This window comes from Felis catus, chromosome D4 (assembly GCF_018350175.1).
Source record: "Felis catus isolate Fca126 chromosome D4, F.catus_Fca126_mat1.0, whole genome shotgun sequence".
Lineage (NCBI taxonomy): Eukaryota > Metazoa > Chordata > Mammalia > Carnivora > Felidae > Felis > Felis catus.
The window spans coordinates 81,486,287-81,511,428 of record NC_058380.1 but is presented as its reverse complement, the minus strand read 5'-3'; the positions used below and the strand labels follow the sequence as shown (position 1 = coordinate 81,511,428).

The following is a 25,142-nucleotide window of genomic DNA, read 5'->3' as shown; positions in this document are numbered from 1 at the left end:
AAGGTACCCACTACTATTATTAAGAATAAGGAAAGGTACCCGGGTGGCTCAGTCAGTTAAGTGTCCAACTTTGGCTCAGGTCATGATCTCAAAGTTTGTGGGTTCCAGCCCCATGTCAGACTCTGTGCTGACAGCTCAGAGCCTGGAGTCTGCTTCAGATTCTGTGTCTCCCTCTGTCTCTGCACCCCCTTCTCAAAAAAAAAAAACATATTGAAAAATGAAGAAGGAGGGCAGGCTTAGAAAAGCATATGAGGGTGTCTTTTGAGAGTGATGGAAATGTTTGTGGTCTTGATTGTGGTGATGGCTTCATGTATATACATCATAATACATTAAGTTGAACATTTAAAAACTGTATGTCAATTACATCCCAATAAAACTGTAAGTGAAAGCAAAGAAATAAGAAATAAGCAGGAGTCCCCTTGGACAACAGAAGTATTTCCATTGAGACCTTTCTTTCATTATCTTAATTGAACAATCTTCACAGCAGGGAAGTCTTTCCACACAAGCATATTTCACAGCAAAATTTAACATGGAAAGACTATTTTTCTGTATCTTCATTTTTCAGAGCATATTCCTTTGGAAGAATGAGGTTTTTCCACCCAGTCACAATCTAAAGGATGGGAGATCAGAGTGACATCTGCTCTATTCCAGTGTGTTATGAAGGGATGATTCTTTATATTTGGTCCATGTTTCATTATCTACATCACCTCCAAGGACAAGAGGTTCCTTCATTGTGTTGGAAATGTTGGCAGTATTTTCCTCCTGTGTTATACCATATCAATTACCTATAACATTCCCAGCATTTGGTGTAGATGTTTATTTTCAGGATATGCATCTTTTTAAAAAAACAACAGAAATTTATTCTCACATTTGTAGATGCTAAAAATCCAAAATCTAGGTGTTAGCAGAGTTGGTTCAGTGAAAATTGGTAAAAGGAAATTTCATTTAAAATGAAATCTAGAGGCTAGAAGGGGGAGCTGTCACGTCCTACCCCTGGTCATCAACTGCAGACCCCAATAGGAAGAGAGAGCTCCTTGCAAGTCTTGCAAGTAGATACACCACTTTACTAGGCCCACCAGGAGAAGAAAGTTGCTCTCCTACCCTAGCAACAGCCCAGCCAATGAGAGACTGTCATAATTCATCCAATGAAAAGCCACTATGCCTTAAACTCCCAGTTTATTCCAGAGGACTTCTTGATTCAGTTACATGCTTGCTCCAACTCACTTAATCCAAGTGTTCTCAACCTCTACTGCACATTAGAATCACCTGCCAAAAGTTTTGTATTGTATTTAGACTTGGGGAAAACATATGAAGCATTTAGTTAGTCAGCTACTCCAATTGGTAAGCCAGCATTCTGAATGTCCTTATCTTAATACTTGGAGTTAAATTTAAATTTTATAACTCTAGAAAAAAAATATTTTAAGAATTGAAAGTGAAACTAACAAGCAGATTGCTAAAATATGGATTATCATTAATTTTATACAGCCATTTTAAAGGTGTTCTAATTATCTACACCATTAAGGTTCACAAATGTTGGTACATTTTCATATGAGGTCCACATAAAGTCTTGATGTTTCCAAACTACATCACATTTGACATCTCCAAAATTCTTCAACATAGGCATCAGAATTGTAAAGAATGAGAAGATACAGCTAATAAAAATGCCTAACAGATCCAAATAGCAAATAAATTTGCAATCAAATGCCTTTTTCCTTAAAGAGGAAAGCAAGGATTTTTTTTTTTTTTGGTCTATTCATGAATAAGAGGCAATTGTTAAGGAAGATTCCCTCTCCTGATTTAAAAAAGTTTGGTGCTTTGAAGACAATTGAGATAAGGGTGTTTCTGTATGTGCCAAATGCCTGAGTTTAAGAAAACCTAAAGAGGTATAAAATAAACAGAAGTTTGGTTCACAGAATGCAGATGGTTACAGCAAATATCACTTGATGTGTCTGGCCTGGAGGTTAAATTAACTCATTGGGTTTAGGGAGAACAAACAGGAAGAACTGTAAAAGCCCGTAACCTGGAAAAAGGGAAGTGGAGAGGGTGCCAGCAACAAGGATGGTCCTCTGCACAGTATTCCAAGGAAGAATCTCTGACAGTGCCATTTGGTGAACTAAGAACTGAGGTAAGGTGATTCTCACTTGGAGAAAAAGATCTCCCTCTTAAAAAGTCCCCCCAGAGTCCCTTTCATGTCCCTGTTCCTCAGGCTGTAGATGAAGGGGTTCAGCATTGGGGTGACGACTGTGTACATCACTGAAGCAATTATGTCTTTCTCAATGAAGTTGTTTGATCATAGGAAACATGCACAGAGCCATAATTGTCCTGCAAAATAGAAACACCACAGAGAGGTGGGAGCCACAAGTGCACAAGGCTTTACAGATCCCCTTGGTAAACATGAGGGAACCCTTAGGATGAAGACTCCAATGCAGACATAACAGACCAGGATGCCAGTCAGTGGTATGATGATTTCCAGCAACCCCCACTGGGAAGTGAAGATGACCAACTCATTGATGGAGGTGTCAGAGCAGGACAACTTGAGCAGAGCAGCAAGATCATGAAAGAAATGAGGGATAGTGATATTGTGGGATAATGCACTGCTACATGAGAGTAACCAGGACACAATCACTAATGAGACATACAGGTTTTCTCATATGATGGTGGTGTAGTATAGATGGCAGATGGCCACATACCTGTCATATGCCATCACTCCAGGGAGATTACCAATACAACCAAAAAAATATGAAAAGAAATACATCTGTGTTACCCACCCTGAATAAGGGATGGGTTGATCTCAAGTATGCATATTTATCAACATTTCAGGGATGGTGTCAGATGAAAAGGAGACATCCGTGAGGGCCAAGTGGCTGAGGAAGAAGTACATGAGAATGTAGAGGTGAGAGTCCAGCCTGACAAGCAGGATGATAAGCAGGATCTCCAGCCCTATGGTCAGGCACAAGCCCAGGAACAGGGTGAAGAACACATCCTGTTGCTCCAGCCTTATTGGGGAGCCCAGGAGGAAGAACATGCTGCTCTTGTTCTTCCTCTACATGCTGCTTTTCTGTCTACTGGGAGTAAGGGGATAGGGAAATGTCAGAGACTTTGGAAGTTGATAATGGCCACCATTATCATTTCTTATTTTCTCCTGAAAAAAAAAAAAAATAAATGCATGGATTTCTAACATTCCCTAGTGTTGCCAAAGCATGAGACACCCTCAATGCCCAACATGATTCCTTTCAGTGAAAACCAGAGCAAAATTATTCTTATTTATTTTTAACCTACCATGTTCCTAGCACTGTGCTACTAATTGGAGATACAAGAGTAAATAGGACACACAGGGCATCTTCCCCCAGGATACTGACCCTCCAGAGCATGCCTGACAGAATACAGATTTAAGGTATGGATCTACAGCCAGATTGCTCTATCAATGGAATATTATTGAGCCATAAAAAAGAAGGAAATCTTGCCATTTGCAGTGACATGGATGGAGCTAGAGAGTATAATGCTAAATGAAATAAGTCAGACAGAGAAAGACAAATACCATATGATTTCACTCATATGTAGAATTTAAGAAACAAAACAAAAAAGCAAAGGAAAAAATGAGAGCGAGTCAAAGCAAGAAACAGATTTTTAATTGTAAAAAACAATCTGATGGTTACAAGAGGAGAGGTGAGTGGGGAGATGGGTTAAATATGGGATGGAAATTAATGAGTGCACTTGTTGTGATGAACACCAGGTGTTGTATAGAAGTTTTGAATCACTATATTGTACACCTGAAACTAATATTAGAATTAAACTGGAATTTATTTTTATTTTTTAAAATATAATTTATTGTCAAATTGGCTAACATACAGTGTGTAAAGTGTGCTCTTGGTTTTTGGGGTAGATTCATCATGGTTCATCACTTACATACAACACCCAATGCTCATCCCAGCAAGTGCCCCCCTCAAGGCCCATCACCCATTTTCCCCTTTCCCCCACCCTCCCATCAACCCTCAATTTGTTCTCTGCATTTAGGAGTCTCTTATGGTTTGCCTCCCATCAACCCTCAGTTCTCTGTATTTAAGAGTCTCTTATGGTTTGCCTCCTGCCCTCTCTGTTTGTAACTATTTTTTTTTTTAAGCTTTAAAAATGGGCAAACTATTTGACCAACTCTTAACCAAAGGAGACTTGTGGATGGCAAATGAACACATGAAATGTACTTGACATCATTATTAACGAAACAGGGTGCTATCAAAAACAACAACAACAACAACAACAACAAAAAAAAAAAAAAAAAAAAACCAACAACAACACCAGACGCTGAATAGAAGCAAGGCAAGATTTTATTCACGGCCAGGCCAAACCTGATCTCCTAATCTTAAGGAAAAAAGTGCAGAGGATGGCCCTGAACAAAGGCAGCAGCGGGCTTATATTGATTTTAGCAAGTCAGAATACATCATTATTTGGTTAACCAATTACAATTTACAGCATTTCATGGTAGCCAATTATATTGTGACACACAGACGTTAGTTTTGGCGGGAACCTATAAATTTTAAAGGTCTTTGTCCTAAGAGGGTTTAAAATGACCAATCATAGTTAGACAACTGAGATCCTGTAGGGCTTTGAGTACGTGACTTTTTACATGTTGGTCTTGCCTAGGCCAGATCTTGGTAGAGGGGGTGGGGGAGCATTTTGCATCCTAAGTTATCTATTTAGTAAGCAGGTGAGGTCACAGAAGTGAGGTAAGGCGGTTAGTAATTACTGATAACCCTAATAGGGAACTACATAAGCCTTTTATCTCAACCATTCATGAAAGGTGAGTTTAAGCTGAACTTATATACAATAAGCTTTCTGATTTCTTATAAGTTGACCTATTACAATTAATAAGGAAAATACAAATTAAACTGCAATGAGATAGCACTACACACCTATCAGAATGTCTAAAACTGCTATCCAATGTCGTTGAAGATATGAAGGAACTGTAACTCTCATACACGGCTGGTGGCAGTGTAAAATGGTGCTACCCTTTGAAAAACAGTTTACAAGTTCTTTAAAAGTTAAATATATAGCTAGCATATTGCTAGGTCTTTGCCCAAAGGAAAAAGAAAATGTAGATGTCTATACAAAGACTTATACAAGAATGTTCATAACAGTTTTATTTAATAGCCAAAAACTGGAACCAGTCCAAACATCCATTTACAGGTAAATGGACAGAAGGGTTGTGGGATATCCTTATAATGGAATACTACTTAGCAATAAAAAGAATGAACTATTGATAAAAATTTGTACATGGGTGAATCTCAAAATGCTTATGCTGAGTGAAAGAGGACAGCAGCAAAAAAAAAAAAAAAAAAAAAAAAACATACTGGCTGATTCCATTTAGATAAACTTCTTGAAGATGGAAAGAATCAATGTGGAAAAAAAAAAAGATCATTAGTTCCCCTGGGGACAGATGGGAGCAACAAAGAGGGGCAGGAGGGTAAGCCTGAGGAAACTTCATTATCTTGATGGTTTATCTTTGATAGTTTCATAGATGTATACCTATGTTAAAAGGATCTTGCCATTCCTCTATTGAATCGCATCCAGTGGATTCCCAAATCACTCACACTAAAGACGAAACTCTACTATGATGCTTAATTTTATGTGTCAGCTTGGCTAGGCTACAGTAACCAGGTATTTAGACAAACACTATTCTAGATGTTTCTATGAGGGCATTTTTAAGAGAGATGAACATTTTTTAAAATTTAAATTCAAGTTAGTTAACATATAGTGTAGTACTGGTTTCAGGAGTAGGATTTAGTGATTCATTAATTACATATAACACCCAGTGTTTATCCCAACAATTGCCCTCGTTAATGCCATTTACATGGCATTAATGCCTTCGGTCACCCATTTAGCCCATCCCCCCCCCCCCCCCCCCCCCCCAGCAACCATCAATTGTTCTCTGAATTTTTAAGAGTCTCTTTTGGTTTGCCTCCCTGTCAATCATCAGCAGGTTTTGAGTAGATTGCCCTCCATACTGCAGATGGGCCTTATCCAATCTGTAGGGCATAAGACTGCCTTCCCCCAAAGAAGAAGCAATTTTGCCAGAAAACTGCCTTTGGGTTCAAACTGAAACATTTCTCTGGATTTCCAGCCTGTCACCCTGCTGATTTGGGACTTACCAGCCTCCATAATCACATGAACTAATTCCTGAAAATCTCCCCCCATGCGCCTCTCTCCCACAAACATGCACAAACCCTCTTGGTTCTATTTTTCTGGAGAATTTTGACTAATACGCTTACTATGACCTGAGGCGCCTTACAAATGTGGTTCCTTGATATCTTTAAATGTATCATCTACCACCCACCCCCCACTCATCCCTGTATAGCTACAGAAGCCCATTTAATGTTCCTGGAATAGGCCTGATACCATCTTACCCCAGGGTATTTCTAGTTGCTGATCTTCATGCTTGGGATGCTTTTTCCTCAGAAATCCCCATGGCTCACTTACCTGTCCTCACTAATGTCTTAGTTTAAATGTTACCTTTCCAGTGACCATTAAATTATAAAGCACCACCCCCCACCAGAACTCTCATTTCCCCCTCCTTTTTTTTATGAGTATAGTTGAATACAATATTACATTAATTTCAGTTGTACAACATGATGATTCAACAAGTTTACACATTATGTTATGTTTACTATAAATATAGCTACCATCTGTCCTGATACATTGTTATTACAATGCCATTGACTATATTCCTTATGCTCTGCCTTTTATTCCCATGACTTATTCATTCCATATCTGGAGGGCTGTTTCTCCCACTCCCCTTCACCCATTTTGCCCACTACTGACCCCCCTTCCCTCTAGCAACCATCAGTTTGTTCTCTGTGTTTATAGGTCTGATTCTGGGTTTTGTTAGTTTATTCATTTCTTTTTTGTTTTTAGATTCCACTTATAAGTTAAATCATATTGTTCCCTGCTTTAATGCTTCCTTTACCTACAGCAGTTTTTACCTACAAACAAAACTTAAAATTTATGCATTTAATTCAGACACAAAAACTCATCTCCCACAGAGCTTAGATTCTAGTAAAGAAATGACAATAAAGGAAATAAGTAAAGCTCATGGTGTGTTAGAAGGTTGAAAACTGCTATGGAAAAAAAAAGGAGCATGATGAGTGGGGTCAGGAATGCTGGAATGTAAATTCTGCATGGCAATCGATTTGGAGGTCTTTCTGTTTTTTAACTTGCACACCCAGAGCTTGGAAAATTGCCTAGCATATAGTAGTCATGGTAAATATTTTTGTGTGCATGAGTTATGAATTCACACATTTATCTTTTCCTTCTCAGAAGTAGACACTCTCTGTTTGGGAATAAGACAACACTTATTTTCCCAGATTAAAATTAATCAGGCAGATAGAAGCTGTTCTCACCACAAAAATCCAACTTAGAGCAGAAAATCATAATCTTTCTAGCATGGAGAAATTTGGTAATTGAAATGACTCCTCTGTGCTCCCCTATTAAATTCTTGTCACAGGCACAATCAAATTAAAGTTCATTTAAGTTTTAACAAACCATCGAAATCACTTTATTATCTAGCTACTGCATTTAGAACGTAAGCATTCTGGACTTTCTAAAACTAAACATTAGAAACTTGACTGAATATTTGTAGACAAGAAACAAGAAATAAGGAGCTTGTTTATATCTCATTTACTTCAACAAATAGAAACTGTGGGTTATAATTAAAAGTGAAAGGGGTCAGGTCCTACAACGTAACTGTCCATTTAAAGAGTAGTTGGGAAAATGCAAGAGACATGGATAGTCAACAAACAATTTTGCAAGAAGTCATCTCTAACAAGGTCAGTGGGTAAAGTAATACAATTAGGTGATTCTCACTTGGTGAAAACAATGTTGTTTCTGAAAAGAATCTCCAGAGCCAATTTCATGTCTCTGTTCCTTAGGCTATAGATGAAGGGGTTCAACATGGGGGTGACCACTGTATACATCAGTGAGGCAATCATGTCGTTGTCATTGGAGTTGCTCGATGAGGAAGAAAAGTACAGTGCCATAATTGTTCCATAGAATAGAGACACTACAGAGAGGTGGGAGCCACAGGTGGACAAGGCTTTGCAGATACCTTTGGTAGAGGGCACCTTCAGAATAGAAGCCCCAATGCGTCCATAAGAGACCAGGATGCCAGTCAACGGGAAAATGACAACTGCAGCCCCTGCAGTAAATATGACCAGCTCATTAACAGAGGTGTTTGAACAGGACAGCCTGAGTAGGATGGGGAGGCTACAGAAAAAGTGGGGGATGATGTTGTCAGCACAGAAGGACACCTGGGTCAGGAGGAGGGTGTGTAAGAGGGCACTGCCACAGGAGAGAATCCAGGAGCCAGCCACCAGCAGCACACACAGATCCTCCTTCATGATGGTGGTGTAGTATAGAGGATGACAGATGGCTACATACCTGTCATATGCCATCACTGCGAGAAGGAGGTTATCAACACAACCGAAAAGTATATAAAAATACATCTGTGAAATACATCCTGGATAGGAGATTGATAGGTGCTCAGTCTGCATGTTCATCAGCATCTTTGGGACAGTGACAGAAGAGAAAGAGACATCAGTGAAGGCCAAGTGGCTGAGGAAGAAGTACATGGGGGTGTGGAGGCGGGAGTCCAGCCTGATGAGCAGGATGATGAGCAGGTTCCCCAGCACCGTGATCAGGTACATGCCCAGGAACAGGGCGAAGAACACGGCCTGCTGCTCTGGCCAGATGGGGAGCCCCAGGAGGAGGAACTCGGACACGCTGCTCTGGTTCTCCCCCCTCATTCTGCTTTCTCTCCTCTAGGAATAAAGAGAAATGGGAAATGACAGGTACTTAGAAATACTATGCATAGAAATTACTGTATAGTCACATATTTTCTCCAAGTGACTGTCAGCATTCAGGCAAATATTGCCTTGCAATTCACATATGGATGCCTCGTCCAGTCTCGTGAGAGGGATGCAATGAGATTTGTGTGAACCCTGACAGTCACTTGGAGAAAGTACGTGACACCAAACTCTTCAGTCAAAATCAGGAACAACTCATTCTTTTTTGATTTTGTTTTTTACACATGTGGAGACACTGTGATAGGCACTAGGAAGAAAGTAATGAATAAATCCCTTCCTCTGGGGAGCCCACATTCGAGTAAGCAGCCTCACAGCACTGATGAAGAGCATAACTCTGCAGCCAGACTGCTTATGAGCTTGTATCTGGTTCTTGCTTATCCTGATTGTTGCTTGCCCTCTCTGTCTCTCTGTCTCTGTCTCTATCTTTGTCTCTCTGTCTGTCACATACACACATACACATGCTTGCCACTTAAGCATTGAGAAGATTAAAGAAACATGCCATGTACAAAATAAGCCCTCAATACACAAACTCACTTCACACCATTAGAATGACTATCATCAAAAAGAAGGGAAGGGAAGGGAAGGGAAGGGAAGGGAAGGGAAGGGAAGGGAAGGGAAGGGAAGGGAGAAAGAAAGAAAGAAAGAAAGAAAGAAAGAAAGAAAGAAAGAAAGAAAGAAAAGAAAAGAAAAGAAAAGAAAAGAAAAGAAAAGAAAAGAAAAGAAAAGAAAAGAAAAGAAAAGAAAAGAAAAAAGAAAAACGGAGGGAGGGAGGGAGGGAGGAAGGAAGGAAGGAAGCAAGCAAGCAAGGAAGGAAGGAAATTAGTGTTGATGAGGATGTGGAGAAATTGGAACACTTGTGTATTGCTGGTACACGTAAAATGGTGCAGTTATTATGAAAAACATATTTTTCATAATATAATTCCTCTTCTGGGTATATATCCAAAACAATTGAAATAAGGTTCTTAAATATTTGTACACCCATGTTCAAAGCAGCATTATTCATTTTTTATGAATATAATTTATTCTCAAATTGGCTTACATACAACACCCAGTGCTCATCCCAATAAGTGCCCTCCTCAATGCCCATTACCCATTTTCCCCTCTCCCCCACCCCCCCATCCCCCCTCAATTTGTTCTCTGTATTTAAGAGCCTCTTGTGGTTTTTTGGCCTCCCTCCCTCTCTGTTTGTAACTATTTTTTCCCCTTCCCTTCCCCCATGGCCTTCTGTTAAGTTTCTCAAGATCCACATATGAGTGAAAACAAATGACATCTGTCCTTCTCTGACTGACTTATTTCACTCAGCATAATACCTTCCAGTTTCATCCACATTGCTGCAAATGGCATGATTTCATTCTTTCTCAAAACAGCATTATTCATGACAGCCAAAGATGGAAACAACCTGTGTCCATTGACAAATGAATGGATAAACACAATGTGGTATATACATACAATGGAATGGAAGGAAGGAAATCCTGACTCCTGCTACAACCTGGATGAACCTTGACATTATGCTGACTAAAATAAGTCAGTCACCAAAGTATAAATACTGTATGATTCCACTTACATGAGATCCTAGAATAGTTAAATTCATAGAGACAAAAAGTAGAATGGTGGTGGTCAGCAGTTAGGGAGAAGAGAAATGAGAAATTATTGTTCAGTGTATACAGTTTCATTTTGAGAAGATAAAAAAGTTCTGGAAGTAGATGGTGGTGATGTTGTAAATGTACATAATGCCACAGAACTGCACACTTAAAAAATTACTTACATGGTAAATTTTATGTTACGCACATTTCACCAAAATAAAAAAAAAAAACCTTTAAGTTGGAAAATATATCAAGAAGAGTTGATAAATTATTGACTAAAGATAATAGTCAGGGGTGTCTTGCTGGCTCAGTTGGTAGAGAGCATGAGACTCTTGATCTCGAGGTCGTGAGTTCAAACCCCACGTTAGGTGTAGAGATTACTTAAAAATAAAATATTTTATAAATGAATGAATGAATGAATGAATGAACGAATGAATGAATGAATGAATGAAGGGTGACCAAAAAATAAATAAACTCACTGTTTTGGCAGGATGAGTGACCAAGATCACAGGTCAGGAATTAAAGATAACGGAGGTATGAATAGGCCATCAAGCAAAATCAAATAGCTTACTGAAAATGTGTTTACTTCTGTGGTCTCTCTCACACATTCAGGGAAACAGTGAAGACCCAGACCATGGCCCCTGAAGATTACTTCATCCGCAGCAATTGACTCACTGCATTTTAAATAAATTTTCCAATAAATAACTTCTTCATGTCTGCCATCATCTCTCTCCCCTTTTATCTCCAGTACTTCAAAATGGCTGAGTTCTTTTAAGTTTATTTATTTATTTTGAGAGAGAGAGAACCAGCAGGGAGGGGTAAAGAGAGAGGAGGACAGAGGATATGAAGTGGGCTCTGTGCTGACAGTAGAGAGCCCAATGCATAGCTTGATGATCACGACCTGAGCCAAAGTTGGATGCTTAACCAACTGAGCCACCCAGGTGCCCCCAAAATGGCTAAGTTCTAAGCACACAAGCAATGTGAGTGACATGAGAATTTGCCCAATGGTGTGGCCAGAGGATCAAGATATTACAGATGGTATTGGACTGAGGAGTTATATCAGAATTCATAGTCATCTGAGTAACTAGACAAGGTTCCAGAATTAACTACACCATGTTCCCCAAAGTGGAAATTTGGAAATTACTGAAGGTCAATGAAGAAAATTGGGGGCCCTGGAGAAGTTCAGTAGTCTTCAAACCACATGGACAAATTGCCACCAACTTAGCATAAAGAGGACTTTGCTTAGAGCTTCCTGTTTATGTCTAGGGCGGAGACAAGAGGAGACAAGAGGAGACAAGACAAGAGGGCTGAGACAAGACTGTGGGGCTGTTTCCCTAAATCGAGTGCATACATATATTGCTATGTCCCGCACATATGTGAGTGTGTTAGACACAAAAACAGACACACAGAGTAACACAGAAACAAACCCAAGGTCCTCTGCTTTGGCTCTCTCTGACCTATACTCATCTCTAGTTCAAAAGTGTAGAAGTTTGCATGGATTCATACTAACTTACATTCCTCCTTAAGATGAAACATTTTGTCACACACAACTTTAAAAAACATGCAGAAGGAACCCTTCTATGTTGTTTGGGGGGCTGTAAAATGCTCAGCTGCTATGGAAAACAGAATGGAGTTTCCCTAAAACATTAAAAATAGAATTGCCACATGATCTTGCTATCTCACTTCTGGGTATAAACCAGAAAGGACTGAAATCAGGATCTCAAAGATATATCTGCACTTCCATGTTTACTGCGGTCCTATTCACAATAATTAAGTTATAGAAACAACACAAATGAGAAGAATGGGTAGAGAAAATGTGGTATAAACATACAATGGAATATTATTCTGCCTTAAATATGAAGGAAATCCTTCTATCTGTGACAACATGGATGAACCTGGAGGACATTATACTAAATGAAATAAGCCAGTTACAGAAGGACAAATATTGCATGATTTCACTTTTATGAGGTATCTAAAAGGGTCAAACTTGTAGAAACAGGGAATAAACAGTAGTTATCAAGGGGAGGGGGAGAAAGGTAGAGCTGTTATTGATGTAAAGTTTTCGTTATTCGAGATGAATTAGTTCTAGAGGCCTGCTATACAGCATAGTGCCTGCAGTCCACAGTACTTTATTGTGCACTTCAAAATTCATGAAAAGAGTAGATCTCATTTTAAGCTATTTTAACCTCAAAAAAGAGGGGCACAAGGAAATTTTGAAATGTGATGGATATGTCTATTGCCTTGATTGTGGTGATAGCTTCAAATGTATATGCATAGGTCCAAACTCATTAAATTGTATACATTAACTTTATACAGATTTTTGTATCAGTTACACCTCAATAAAGCTGTTTAAAAAAATCATGCACTCAGCATAATACCTTCCAAGTCCATCCACGTTGCTGCAAATGGCAGGATTTCATTCTCATTGGCAAGTAGTATTCCATTGTAATATAAAGCACATTTTCTTTATCCATTCATCATTTGATGGACATTTAGGCTCTTTCCATAATTTGGCTATTGTTGAAAACACTGCTATAAACATTGTGGTACATGTGCCCTTATGCATCAGCACTCCTGTATCCTTTGGGTAAATTCCTAGTAATGCTATTGCTGGGTCATAAGGTAGTTCTATTTTTTGAGGAATCACCACACTGTTTTCCAGAATGGCTGCACCAGTTTGCATTCCCACCAACAGTGCAAGAGGGTTGGTATTATGCTGAGTGAAAGAAGTCACTCATAGAAGGACAAATATCATATGTTTTAACTCATATGTGGGTCTTGAGAAACTTAACAGAAGACCATGGGGGAAGGGAAGGGGAAGAAATAGTTACAAACTGAGAGGGAGGGAGGCAAACCACAAGAGACTCTTAAATACAGAAAACAAACTGAAGGTGGATGGGGGGGTGGTGGGGAGAGGGGAAAATGGGTGATGGCCATTGAAGAGGGCACTTGTTGGGATGAGCACTGGGTGTTATATGTAGGCCAATTTGACAGTAAATTATATTTTTTAAAAAATCATATGAACACCACATCCAGTCATCCAGGGAACTCACAAACCACACACACACACACACACACACACACACACACATACACACACACACACAATCCCCACTACACACAATAAGAATCACACATAGTCAAACACAACATACAAGTAACATAAAAAGAAGCAACACACACACACACACACACACACACACACACACACACACACATAAACACACACAAGCACACATGCACACATTAGCAAAAGGTTTCCAGCCCTCCATGGTCTATTATTAGCACTATACATTAGGACTTTCTACCATGATAGAAATGCTCTGTATCTACATTGTCCACTATAGCAGCACTAGCCCCATGTGACTGAAGACTTGAAATAGATCTACTGAAACTGAGGAACTAAAATTGTAATTTCAGTTAATTTTAATTAAATTTAACTTTATGACCATATGTGGCTAGCAGCATCATAGAGGTCAGTGTGCAAGTCACTTAGCCTCTAAAAACACAAGCAATGTAAACACCCATTTTCTCCTTCTGTCTCTAGTCCTCACATACACACACGTATCTAGGCCAAGTGATGGTTCCTCACCTTCCTCCAATGGATGCCAATTCTTGCTGGTCCTGGCTGTTACCTGAATACTCCTCTCTTATGGCCTAATGGTCCTTAACACCTTTCATTCCTGTTCACAAGCACTGGAATAATGAGCAGGAAGATTCACATTTACCAACAAGAAAAAGACCCAGGGGAACACAACCCCAAGCTTCTGTTAGAGAAGAAGCCAACAGAACTAATTGTGCAATTTCTTGCCTCCCTCTTGAGATGGATCCTATGCAGGGACAAAAGAGTCCCAGAAGAAAGTGTCCCTAAAATCAGTGACACATCAGCCTCCCCTCTGCCTGGTCATGAGAAGGTGGAGGGGCCACGGACACCCTTGACCTCTGAAGAATCCAGCAATGGAATCTGTCTCTCCATACATCACAAAAAGGCCCAGATAGAGTAGTACTAGCCTTTGTAGACTCCCAAACCAAACCCCAAACTGCATTAAAGCACATATTCCACTGCCACCATTCATTCCATTCTTAGAGAACTGCAAGAGAGCCACAAAAGCCAAAGCAACCTTGAGAAAAATGAACAACGTGGGAGGCATCACACTTCCTGACTTTAAACTATAATACAGACCTATAGTAATCAACAATATATGTTACTGGCATAAAACCATGTAGAACATGGAACAGAATACAGAGCCCAGACATAAACCCATGCATATGCCATCAACTAATCCTTGACAAGGGAGCCAAGTGTATACACAATAAGTAAAGGATAGTCTCTTCAATAAATGGTGTCAAGAAACTGGATATCCACATGCAAAAGAATGAAAATGGATCCTAATGATGTAAAAATATCTGTCTGTGACATTCAGCCCCAGGAGCCAAAAATGTCCACCACCTCCAGTAGCAGCAGCACCACCACCCAAGAGCACATCTCACAGCACATCTGTGTTCAGGTGCACATCTCATGGCAGTTCATGGCCTTATTCAAGTGCAGGGCCTTCCTGCACTGGTACGCGAGGGAAGGCATGGATGAGATGGAGCTCACCTAGGCCAAGAGCAGCATGAATGACCTGGTGTCTGAGTACCAGCAATACCAGGATTCCAGGGTCAAGGAGGAGGGTGAGTTTGAGTAGGAGGTAGAGGAGAAGGTGGCCTAGAACTGTCTGGTACCCGGTTCAGCATCAAAGCCATGTGAACTCTTTATTCACTCACAACCTGTTCTCTGAATGCTACCTCTCACTGTGTCTGCACTGCTCTTCTTCCTGTCTTGACAGCACGTGCACTACAGCATGGGATATTTGTGTATGAAGTTTTCTGTCTATTCTAAGTGGAGACTGGACCCTCATCATACACATAATTTTCAAATATTTTCTCCTAATCTGTATCTTTCTTTTCAGTTCCTTCCTTCCTTCCTTCCTTCCTTCCTTCCTTCCTTCCTTCCTTCCTTCCTTCCTTCCTTCCTTCCTTCCTTCCTTCCTTCGAGAGAAAGAGAGAGAGAGCACGTGCAAGAGCAGGGCAGTCATACAGAGAGAGGAAATCTCAAGCAGACTCCACGCTGTCAGCACAGAGCCTGATGTGGGGCTTGAACTCACTAACCATGAGATCGTGACCTGAGCAGAAATCAAGAGTCAGATGCTTAACTGATTGAGCCACCCAGGCACCCCTTTGTTTTCATTGTCTTAACGGTTTGTCTCTTGGAGCAGAAGTTTTGAACTTTGATAAACTCCAATTTCTAATTTTTTTCTTTTATGAATCATTAAGCAATCTTTGCCTAACCCAAGGAAACACATAGTTTCTCTTATTTTTTTCTAAAACCCTTATAGTTCTTATATTTCAGTATGTGACCCAATTTGAGTTAAGTTTTTTTTTGTGTATGATATTAAGTAAGGGGCTAAGTTGAGGGTTTTGCATGGGGATATCCATGTTGCCTAGCACTATGTGTTGAAAAGATTATCCTTTCCCCATTGAATTGCCTTCACACCTGTGTCAAAAACCAGTTGACCACAAAAATAAGGCTTATTCCTTAATGAGGTTTATTTCTGGGCCCTCAATTCTGTTTCATTGTTCTATATGTCTATTATTATGTCAGTGCTACACTTTCCTGATGATTGAAGCTTTACAGTAAATTTTTAAATCAGGGAGTGAAATGCCTCCCACTTTGTTCTCCTTTAAGTTAACTAACAACCTTTATAGTTATAAATATCACCTCTAATTCCTCTGACTAGGTCTTCCAGTACTATGTTAAATAGAAGTGGCAAGAGTGGGCATCCCAGTCTTGTTACTGATCTTAGAAGAAAAGCTTTCAGCTTTTCACTATTAAATATAATATTGGTTGTGGGCTTATCCTATATAAACTTTATCATGTTAAAGTAAATTCCTTGTATGCCTAGTTTTTTGAGAGTTTTTATCATAAAAGTGTGTTGAATTTTGTCAAATCCTTTTTCTTCAACTATTGAGATGATATGTGTTTTTTCTTCTTTACTTTGTTAATGTGGTATATTCCATTAATTGATTTGCATATGTTGAACCATCTTTGCATCCCAGGGATAAATCCCACTTGGTCATGGTGTATGATACCTTTAATGTGCTTTTGAATTTGGTCTGCTAGTATTTTGTTCAGGACTTTTGCATTTATGTTCATTAAGATATTGGCTTTATTTTTTTATTTTAATACCAGTATAGCTAATATACAGTATTACATTAGTTTCAGGTGTACAATATAGTGATTTAACAGTTCCGTATATCACCCAGTGTTCATCACAACAAGTGTCCTCCTTAATCCCCATCACCTATATCACCAATTCTTTACCTATCTCCCCTCTGTTAACCATCAGTTTGTTCTCTGTAGTTAAGACTCTCTTTCTTGGTCTCTCTCTCTCTCTCTCTTTTTTCCCCTTTGCTCATTTGTTTGGTTTCTTAAATTCCACATATGAGTGAAATAATGTGGTATTTGTCTTTCTGTAACTAATTTATTTCCTTAGAATTATACTCTCTAGCTCCATCCATGTCACTGCAAATGACAAGATTTCATTTTTTTTTTTTATGGCTGAACAATATTCCTCTGTGTGTGTGTGTGTGTGTGTGTGTGTGTGTGTGTGTGTGTGTGTTCTCTTTTTTATCCACTTATCTATCAGTGGACACTTGGGCTATTTCCATAATGTGGCTTTTGTAAATAATGCTGCTTTAAACATAGGAGTGTCTGTATCCCTTTGAATTACTGTTTTTCTATTTTTTGGGTAGATACCTAGTAGTGCTATTACTGGGTCATAGGGGAGTTCTATTTTTAACTTTTTAAGGAAACCGTATACTGTTTTTTACAGTGGCTGCACCAGGTTGCATTCCCACCAACAGTGCAAGAGGGTTGTTTTTTCTCCACATCCTCATCAACACTTGTTGTTTCTTGTGTTTTTGATTTTAGCCATTCTACTGGTGTGAGATGCTATCTCATTGTAGATTTGATTTGCATTTCCCTGATGGTAAGTGATGTTGAGTATCTTTTCATGTGTGGGTTGGCCATCTGATGTCTTCTTTGGAGAAATGTCTATTCATGTCATCTGTCCATTTTTTTTCTTATTTGTAAATACTGTCTTTCCTTTTTTTTAATATAGTTTATTGTCATATTGGCTAACATACAGGGTGTAAAGCAGGCTCTTGTTTTTTTGGGTAGATTCCTGTGGTTTATTGCTTATATAAAACATCCAGTGCTCCTCCCAACAAATGCCCTCCTCAATGCCCATCACCCCTCCCCACCACCCACTATCCATTTTTTTAATTGGATTACTTGTTTTTTGGGTTGAGTTTGATACGTTCTTACATATTTTGGATACTAACCCTTTATCATATGTGTCATTTGTAAATATCTTCTCCTATTCCACAGTTTGTCTTTTAGCTTTGTTGACTGTTTCTTTCATTGTGCAAAAGATATTGGCTTTTAGTTTTCTTTTCATATGGTGCTTTTGGCTGGCTTTGATACTGGGGTAATATTTGTCTTCTAAAGTGAGTTTGGAAGTGTTCTCTCTTAATTTTTTGCAAGATTTTAAGAATGCTGGTGCTAATTCTTCTTTAAATATTTGATAAAATTCACCAGTGAAACCATCTGGTTCTGGGCTCTTCTATATTGGGAGGTTTATGATCACTGATTCAATCTCCTTATTTGTTATTGGTCTCTTCAAGGTTTCTATTCTTTTGTCATTCAATGTTGGTAGACTGTATGTTTCTGGGAATTTATCAATTTCATCTAGGTTACAACTCAGTAAACTTATTAAAAATCATTGAGCTGGATTTTATTATATAAAGTTACAAGAACAAAAGATTGTACCAGAAATTTTAACCAGTACATTATGTAGATATAAAGAATAAGGAGTCTAAATATTGAGAGGGTAGAATTCATTTATTGTTCACTGATAATATTATCACTGACCTAAAATACAAAAAACAATATACAAATTATAAGAATAGTGAATTCAGTATAGTTATATATTGACTTTGACATAGAAAAGTCAACTGTATTTCTATATTGTAGAAAAATTGAATATGAAAGTTAAATGATTGCAAAGTTTTAAATTACATACAAATATGAAATATCCAGGGAAAGTTTGAATGAAAAATGTGTAATTCCTGTATCTTAAAACTAAAAAATGTCTTGAAAGAAAACAAGAAGATAAAAATAACCAAGATATATATACATGTTCCCAGATTAGAGAGTCAATATTTTTGAAATGTTAGTTCTCTTTAAGCTATTTTATATTTTGAATACCATCCTAAATAAAAAACCAAGTTTTGTTTTGTTTTTTAATTGTCAAGCAGAATCTAAAATTCAAATGGAAATTCAAGAAAAAAAAGCCAAGATAACTCATATTCAATCATTTGATTCCTTGAATGGAGAAAGGATGGATTTTTTTTTTCCTCCTCCTCCTCCTATATTTGACTGATAACACTATTCTGAATCTCAGGCACTATTTAAAGATGCTCTTAATACAAGGTTCAGTTCATCACAGTGCATTCAATTTTTTTTAAAAATTAAAAATGTTTTAATACAAATTATATGTTTTAACTTTTAATTTATGTTCTTAACTATTACTCTCTGACTTTAGCAATATCATTTAACCAAGTTTAATTAGGGCTTGGTTTCCAAATCTGTAAAGTAACAAAATGCACTACATGAGAGACAAGAGTATCTTGTATTCAGTAGATATTCAAGAATTAAAAGAATCTATGCCCCTCGGTACCATACAATTTTCATGGACATGATTTATTGTTTGGAAAATTAGTACTTTCAATTGTAATTTTTACTGTTAAGCAAGACAATAAAATTTGAGCAATGATAAAGATCAAGACAATGTATTATTTTACAATAGTATCTTTTATTTAAATATACTAAAAATATTTTATGAATTTTATACATAGGAATTACTGCTTCTACCTTCGAGATGCAACGTGTGTGTAAATCATTTATCCTGACCTTATCTTTCTACCTCATTTTTGTGTCTAGCTGTAAGTATAACTGCTGTACAATAAGTCTTGATTATCTGGGCTGTGATAAGTGAGCTCCAGGACAAAAAATTAAAATTGATTTTCTTGGATAGACTACAGAGAAGTTTGTTATGTTGCAAACTTGATCAACTAAGGAAAGATGGCATTTTTAACAAATTGTAATATGTATCTATTGGATATTCATACAGAATACAATTAATTTGGGTCTGTGCCTTGAACCACAGGAATCTGCCCCAAAAACCAAGAGCATACTTTACACACTGTACGTTAGCCAATTTGACAATAAATTATATAATAAATAAATAAATAAATAAATAGTCCTAAAAAAAATACACCAAAAGTGAACCCAGACAGACTTTAGATACACATATTAAAAGCAAGAGAAGAATCTTTTTAAGATAAAAATTTAGGGGAATATCATCAAGTTCTTTTGGTGGACAAAAATTTCTTTTTTTTTTTTGTTTTTTTTTAATTTTTTTTTCAACGTTTATTTATTTTTGGGACAGAGAGAGACAGAGCATGAACGGGGGAGGGGCAGAGAGAGAGGGAGACACAGAATCGGAAACAGGCTCCAGGCTCTGAGCCATCAGCCCAGAGCCTGACGCGGGGCTCGAACTCCCGGACCGCGAGATCGTGACCTGGCTGAAGTCGGATGCTCAACCGACTGCGCCACCCAGGCGCCCCCAAAAATTTCTTAAATAGGGTATAGATAAAGTTAGCCACATAGGGAAAAAATTTAATACATAGAACTAAGTTAGGATACATAAACTCTGTTCCTCAAAAGACCCATAAAGATTATGAAAAAGCAAGCCACATAACAAGAATATATTCTCAATACATATTCCCAGCAAATGGCTTATTTCCAGGAATCTACATATACATGAAGAACTCCTAGAAACCAATGAGAAAAAACCAGACTACCCAATAAAACAGCACCAAATGACTAAGAACAGACCATTTACAAGAAAGGATACCCAAATTCCTAGTAAGTATGGGCAAAGAAGGAAAAAGTACATGAGTTATCAGACAAATGCAAATTCAGACCACAACTCATGACTCCTACCAGCCCATAAGAATGTGTACAGTAGAGAACATGGACAGTATAAAAGTTGGTGAATAAGTATATTACAGGGAGCAGTGGAAACTGAAGCAAGCACTTTGTCTAACTTTTCAAAATATTATCTGTTAATTGAAGTATACATATATTTTCTTCCAAAAATTCCATTAAGAGGTATATACACAAGTCCTGAACTGGGAACCGCCCAATGTCAATCAGAACTAGAGTGGATAATTAAATTAAGGAATATAGACACAATTGAAAACGATAAAGCCATGAGAATGAGTTAACCATAACTATAGAGAACAAAACAGAATGGGAACACAAAAGAGTATATACTCTATGCTTTATGTATAAAACAGCCAAAGTGTCCAATCATATATGAAATCAGAATAATGGCAATAAAGTAATATGGTTAAACACATGATTTTTTTGAATTCACACATATCTGAGGTTAAGTCTTGGGGGGCAACTGCTTAATTGGTATCCCTGGCTTTTAGTTTGATTCTCTGTAAATCTGAAAAATATTAGCACCTTTATAACAGAAACGTTCTGAGGAGTAAATAAATATACATTTAAATGCTTGATTAATGCAATAGCTACTCTCATGTCTTTCAGATATATAGCAGTTTGGTAACTTCTGGATTTCTCACACATGAAATAAGTGAACTTTAATGATACTGTGAAAACTCAGATTAGTCTCTGTTGATATAGGGGCGCCTGGGTGGCTCAGATGGTTAAGCATCTGACTTTGGCTCAGGTCATGATCTTGCAGTTCACAAGTTTGAGCCCCGTGTCAGGCTCTGTGCTGACAGCTCAGAGCCAGGGGCCTGCCTCAGGTTCTGTGTCTCCTTCTCCCTCTGCCCCTCCCCCACTCTCTCTCTCAAAAATAAACACTTTTAAAAAATTAAAAATATGTGTTGATATCAATACCAGCTAGGGTTATAAAGAAAAAAATGAGGATTTTAAAACTTCCTAAAGCCCAGAGAAATGGGTGCCAAAGTTTCACAGTCTTGCAGAGAATTTCATCAGGTTACAGGAGGGCTTGCATTTTCACTGCAGAGCATTAATGCACACAAATCAGATAGCAGGTAAGGAAAAAGAACAATCAGGTGAACATAAATATGAGAGGAAGCATAACACGAGACCAAGAAAAGAAGGTTAAGAGTTAAAAATATTCTTAATAAGAACTGGCCAAACTACAACTTTTTAAAGAGACGTGTTTACAGCCCCCATGAGTACCTCTGACAGCAAGGTTGAACGAACAACACTGAGGTATGTCCTTGGCTCTAAAGATTTTCTGAAGAAAATAAGAAAATCTTATTCTTCGGGCTGTAGATGAAGGGGTTTGGCATGGGGGGGACCACCATGTACCTCACAGAAGCAATTATGTTGCCTGATGAAGGGAAAAAGTAGATACCAGCAATTGTCCCATAGTACAAAAACACCACAAAGAGATAGAAGTCACATATAGACAAGGCTCTGGAGACTTTCTCAAATCATTCTTCAGAATGATGCCTGCCATGTAGATATATGGGCCTAAGACACCACTCAATGGCAGGATGAAGATCAGTCCTCTCTCAGTGAGAATAAGCAGCTTATTGCAGGAGATGTCTGAGCAGGAGGACTGCAGCACAGTAGCAAGATCACAAAAGAAGTGGGGGATGACAGCTCCTGCACAGAAGGACAACTGCTCCATGAGGAAGGTGTGCAACAGAGCATGGGTATAAGAGAAAAATGAGGACCTAGCCACTAGGGTGATACAAAGCTCATCCCTCATGATGGTGGTATAATTAAGAGGGTGATAGATGGCCACACACCTGTAATATGCCATCACTGTGAGAAGAAAGCTACAATACAACTAAAATTGATGAAGAAATACATTTGTGAAATTTGTGAAATGCACCAAGCATAGGGAATGGATTCTTCTGGAATATACATGTTTATCAGCATCTTAGGAATGGTGACAGATGAAAAGGAGACATCCATGAGGGCCAAGTGGCTGAGGAAGAAATACATACGAATATACTTAGGAGGTGAGAGTCCAGCGTGATGAACAGGCTCCCAGAACTGGGGTCAGATACATGCCCAGGAACAGGATGAAAAACACACCTTGTTGCTCCCACCCAATAAGGGAGTGCACGAGAAAGAACTTGGACTTGCTTCTCTGGTTCTTTGCCCTCATAATGCTTTTCTATTTGCTGGGGATGAAGAAAGGACTAGAAAGGACTGTCACATCTCAAACTGCAATTTTATGGGAAAACAATAAATTTTTAACCACACTCATTAATTACTCACACCTGTGGATTCACATATCTTCACTCTGCCGAAAACTGGCTCCAGGAAAACATCTCACCCAAGAGCAGCCAACAAGACTCCATTGCACAGAAGCAAGAGAGCGTATGATGTTTTATTCATCCATTGTTCCATTGAACATTGAGTCTGTATCTGGACTTCTACTAAGGGCTGAGAATGTAGCCATAAACAAGAAAGGCAAAGACCCTACCCTCTATGAGTGTAGATCTTGATGAGTGTAGAGAGATAACTCACTACACCAAGAGAGAAACAAATCATAATGGTTCACTGTGGCAGAAATAGTAGATGACTCTTGGAAAACTGGTATCAGCTGTTTCTTCTTTAAAGTGACATGAGACTCCAGTGCTGAGGTGGCATTTTTAGGGCATTGTCACTCTCCTCCTGTGAACCTGGCTTCATGATACCAAACTAGTGATTTTATCCTGATCAGTTGGTTAAGGTGGTGTCTTCTAGGTTCTCTACTGTAAAATTACTATTTTAACCTTTGTAATTAATCTGTATCATCTGGATTATAAATATGTAGTATTTTAAAACCATGTAACTATAATTTTTTCTCATTAAAATCTCACCCACTATGCTTAACATCCATTGGTAAATCTTATATGAAAAATTATTGCAAATGTGGTGGCAAAATGATGATTTTCTAATTCTATCATTTCTTTTACCTTTATTTGTTATATATGAGAAGGAACTTTCTCTTATCCCACATTCATTTGTTTTTTTCATTGATTTATATATATTGTGGACTTATGAATTCTTTTTTATTCTTTGAGTTATAATCACTGCATTTGCTATTCATCTTGAAGCTCAAACTATTCCAGATTTGGTCATTGCGAGCTCCTTCATGCTGGCTCCTGAGTCTCTATGATTCATTGAGCACTTCCTTTCAGGCTCAGCAAAATTTTCTTGGATAATCTTGTCATGTCCTGGCCCCAGTCCTGGAATCAGCCATTTTCCTAGTAACTTTGTCCCTTTTATGTTTATGTTTTATTTGTTATTTAAATTCTACTTACTTAACATACAGTTTAATATTAGTTTCAGGTGCACAACATTCAACACTTCCATACAACATCCCATGCTCATTACAACAAGTGCACTCCTTCATACCCATCACCTGTTTAGCCCAATGTCCCACCCACCTCCCCTCTGGTAACCATCAGTTCATTCCCAATAGTTAAGGGTCTGTTTCCTGGTTTGCCCCTTCTTTCTCCCCTCCCCTTTGTTCATTTGTTTGGTTTCTTAAATTCCACATATGAGTAAAATCATATGGTATTTATTTTTCTCTGACTGACTTATTTCACTTAGGATAATACTCTGTAGCTCCACCCATTGCCAACGGCAAGATTTCATTTTTTATGGCTGAGTAATATTCCATTGTGTGTATAAGTGTGTATGTGTATGTAATGTATATTATATGTGTAATATATATTGTAATATATATATATACCACATTTTATTTTTTTCTCAAGTCTAAGGTTAGGTTTAGGGTTAGGGCCAGGATGAGGGTATATGCCTGGTATCCTCAAGTTCAGAGACTTCTCCAGAAGGTTAACTTTGGTCCCTTTTAAAGGAGAATGGTAAAAAACACATTTGGCGTGAGGTGTGTTCATAGCTTACAAAGCTTCTAAATGATCTGAGGATGCAACCAGGAAATATATGTAACAGAAACATAGGAAAGAGAAACTACAAACTAATAAACTAAAGGGATGGTTACCCGTAGAAAGTGGGTCAGGGGACAGACGGAAAGAATGGAGAACTGGGAATAGTATGGATACTACTATAATGTAAATTCCATCTATTTATACATATTAAAACCCATGAATTCAAACTGATATCTCCAATTCCAGTTTGATGCCATAGAATTCTTTCTAGCCTTTCCTTTTCCATGTACATAGCTCCTTTCCCTGATAGTGAGAAGTCATTCCCTTTTCTACAATATGTTTATTTATTTACTATATCTGTGAATGCATGTTAAGTAATTTTAGAATCTTCAACTCATACCACTGTAATGACAAATTAACTGAAGCTTAAAAACTTCGCTTACAGTTTTTTCTTTACTATGGGTATATAGATAAAATTCTGTGTTCAAGAATTACTTAGATAAGGTATTTTATTTTCCCCTTTAGTCTAATTATGGTATTAGTTTGAAATATAGCTAGGTTTATTTGTTTTGTTTTATTCTATTTTGTTTTTCCCCCATATTAGTTTTTACTAGGTAAAAGATAACATAGTCAAAATCATACAAATAAATAGACTCATCTCCCCATCCTTTCTTGCCCATTGTTG

At 38.1% G+C, this 25,142-nt stretch overlaps 3 protein-coding genes, 1 non-coding gene and 1 pseudogene across 11 annotated transcripts in view; 3 read left to right on the top strand and 2 right to left on the bottom strand.

Moving 5' to 3' along the window:
- Positions 1-25,142, top strand: part of LOC111559126 (olfactory receptor 1L8-like) — a 397,653-nt gene that overhangs the window by 314,070 nt on the left and 58,441 nt on the right. The window contains exon 2 of one of the 6 annotated variants that reach the window (XM_045043962.1): positions 19,397-19,483. The exons of the other annotated variants lie outside the window; for them this stretch is intronic. The gene's annotated coding sequence lies outside the window, so the exon portion shown is untranslated. The remainder of the gene's footprint in view (positions 1-19,396; positions 19,484-25,142) is intronic. 6 annotated transcript variants of the gene reach the window in all.
- The window catches only part of LOC111557539 (olfactory receptor 1L8-like), a 356,757-nt gene that overhangs the window by 314,071 nt on the left and 17,544 nt on the right, over positions 1-25,142 (top strand). For 2 of the 3 annotated variants that reach the window (XM_045043967.1, XM_045043968.1), the window contains exon 3: positions 19,397-19,483. The exons of the other annotated variant lie outside the window; for it this stretch is intronic. The gene's annotated coding sequence lies outside the window, so the exon portion shown is untranslated. The remainder of the gene's footprint in view (positions 1-19,396; positions 19,484-25,142) is intronic. 3 annotated transcript variants of the gene reach the window in all.
- LOC102899879 lies at positions 2,138-3,049 on the bottom strand (annotated as a pseudogene).
- LOC111556267 (olfactory receptor 1J4-like) lies at positions 7,730-22,725 on the bottom strand. Its single transcript, XM_023243352.2, is given in 5 exon segments — positions 7,730-8,793; positions 22,229-22,394; positions 22,397-22,571; positions 22,574-22,602; positions 22,605-22,725. Coding segments are annotated over 5 exon segments (1,434 nt in total). The 3' UTR covers positions 7,730-7,850.
- Positions 10,732-10,806, top strand: TRNAK-CUU. The gene has a single exon. It is a non-coding gene; the product is annotated as a tRNA-Lys (tRNA).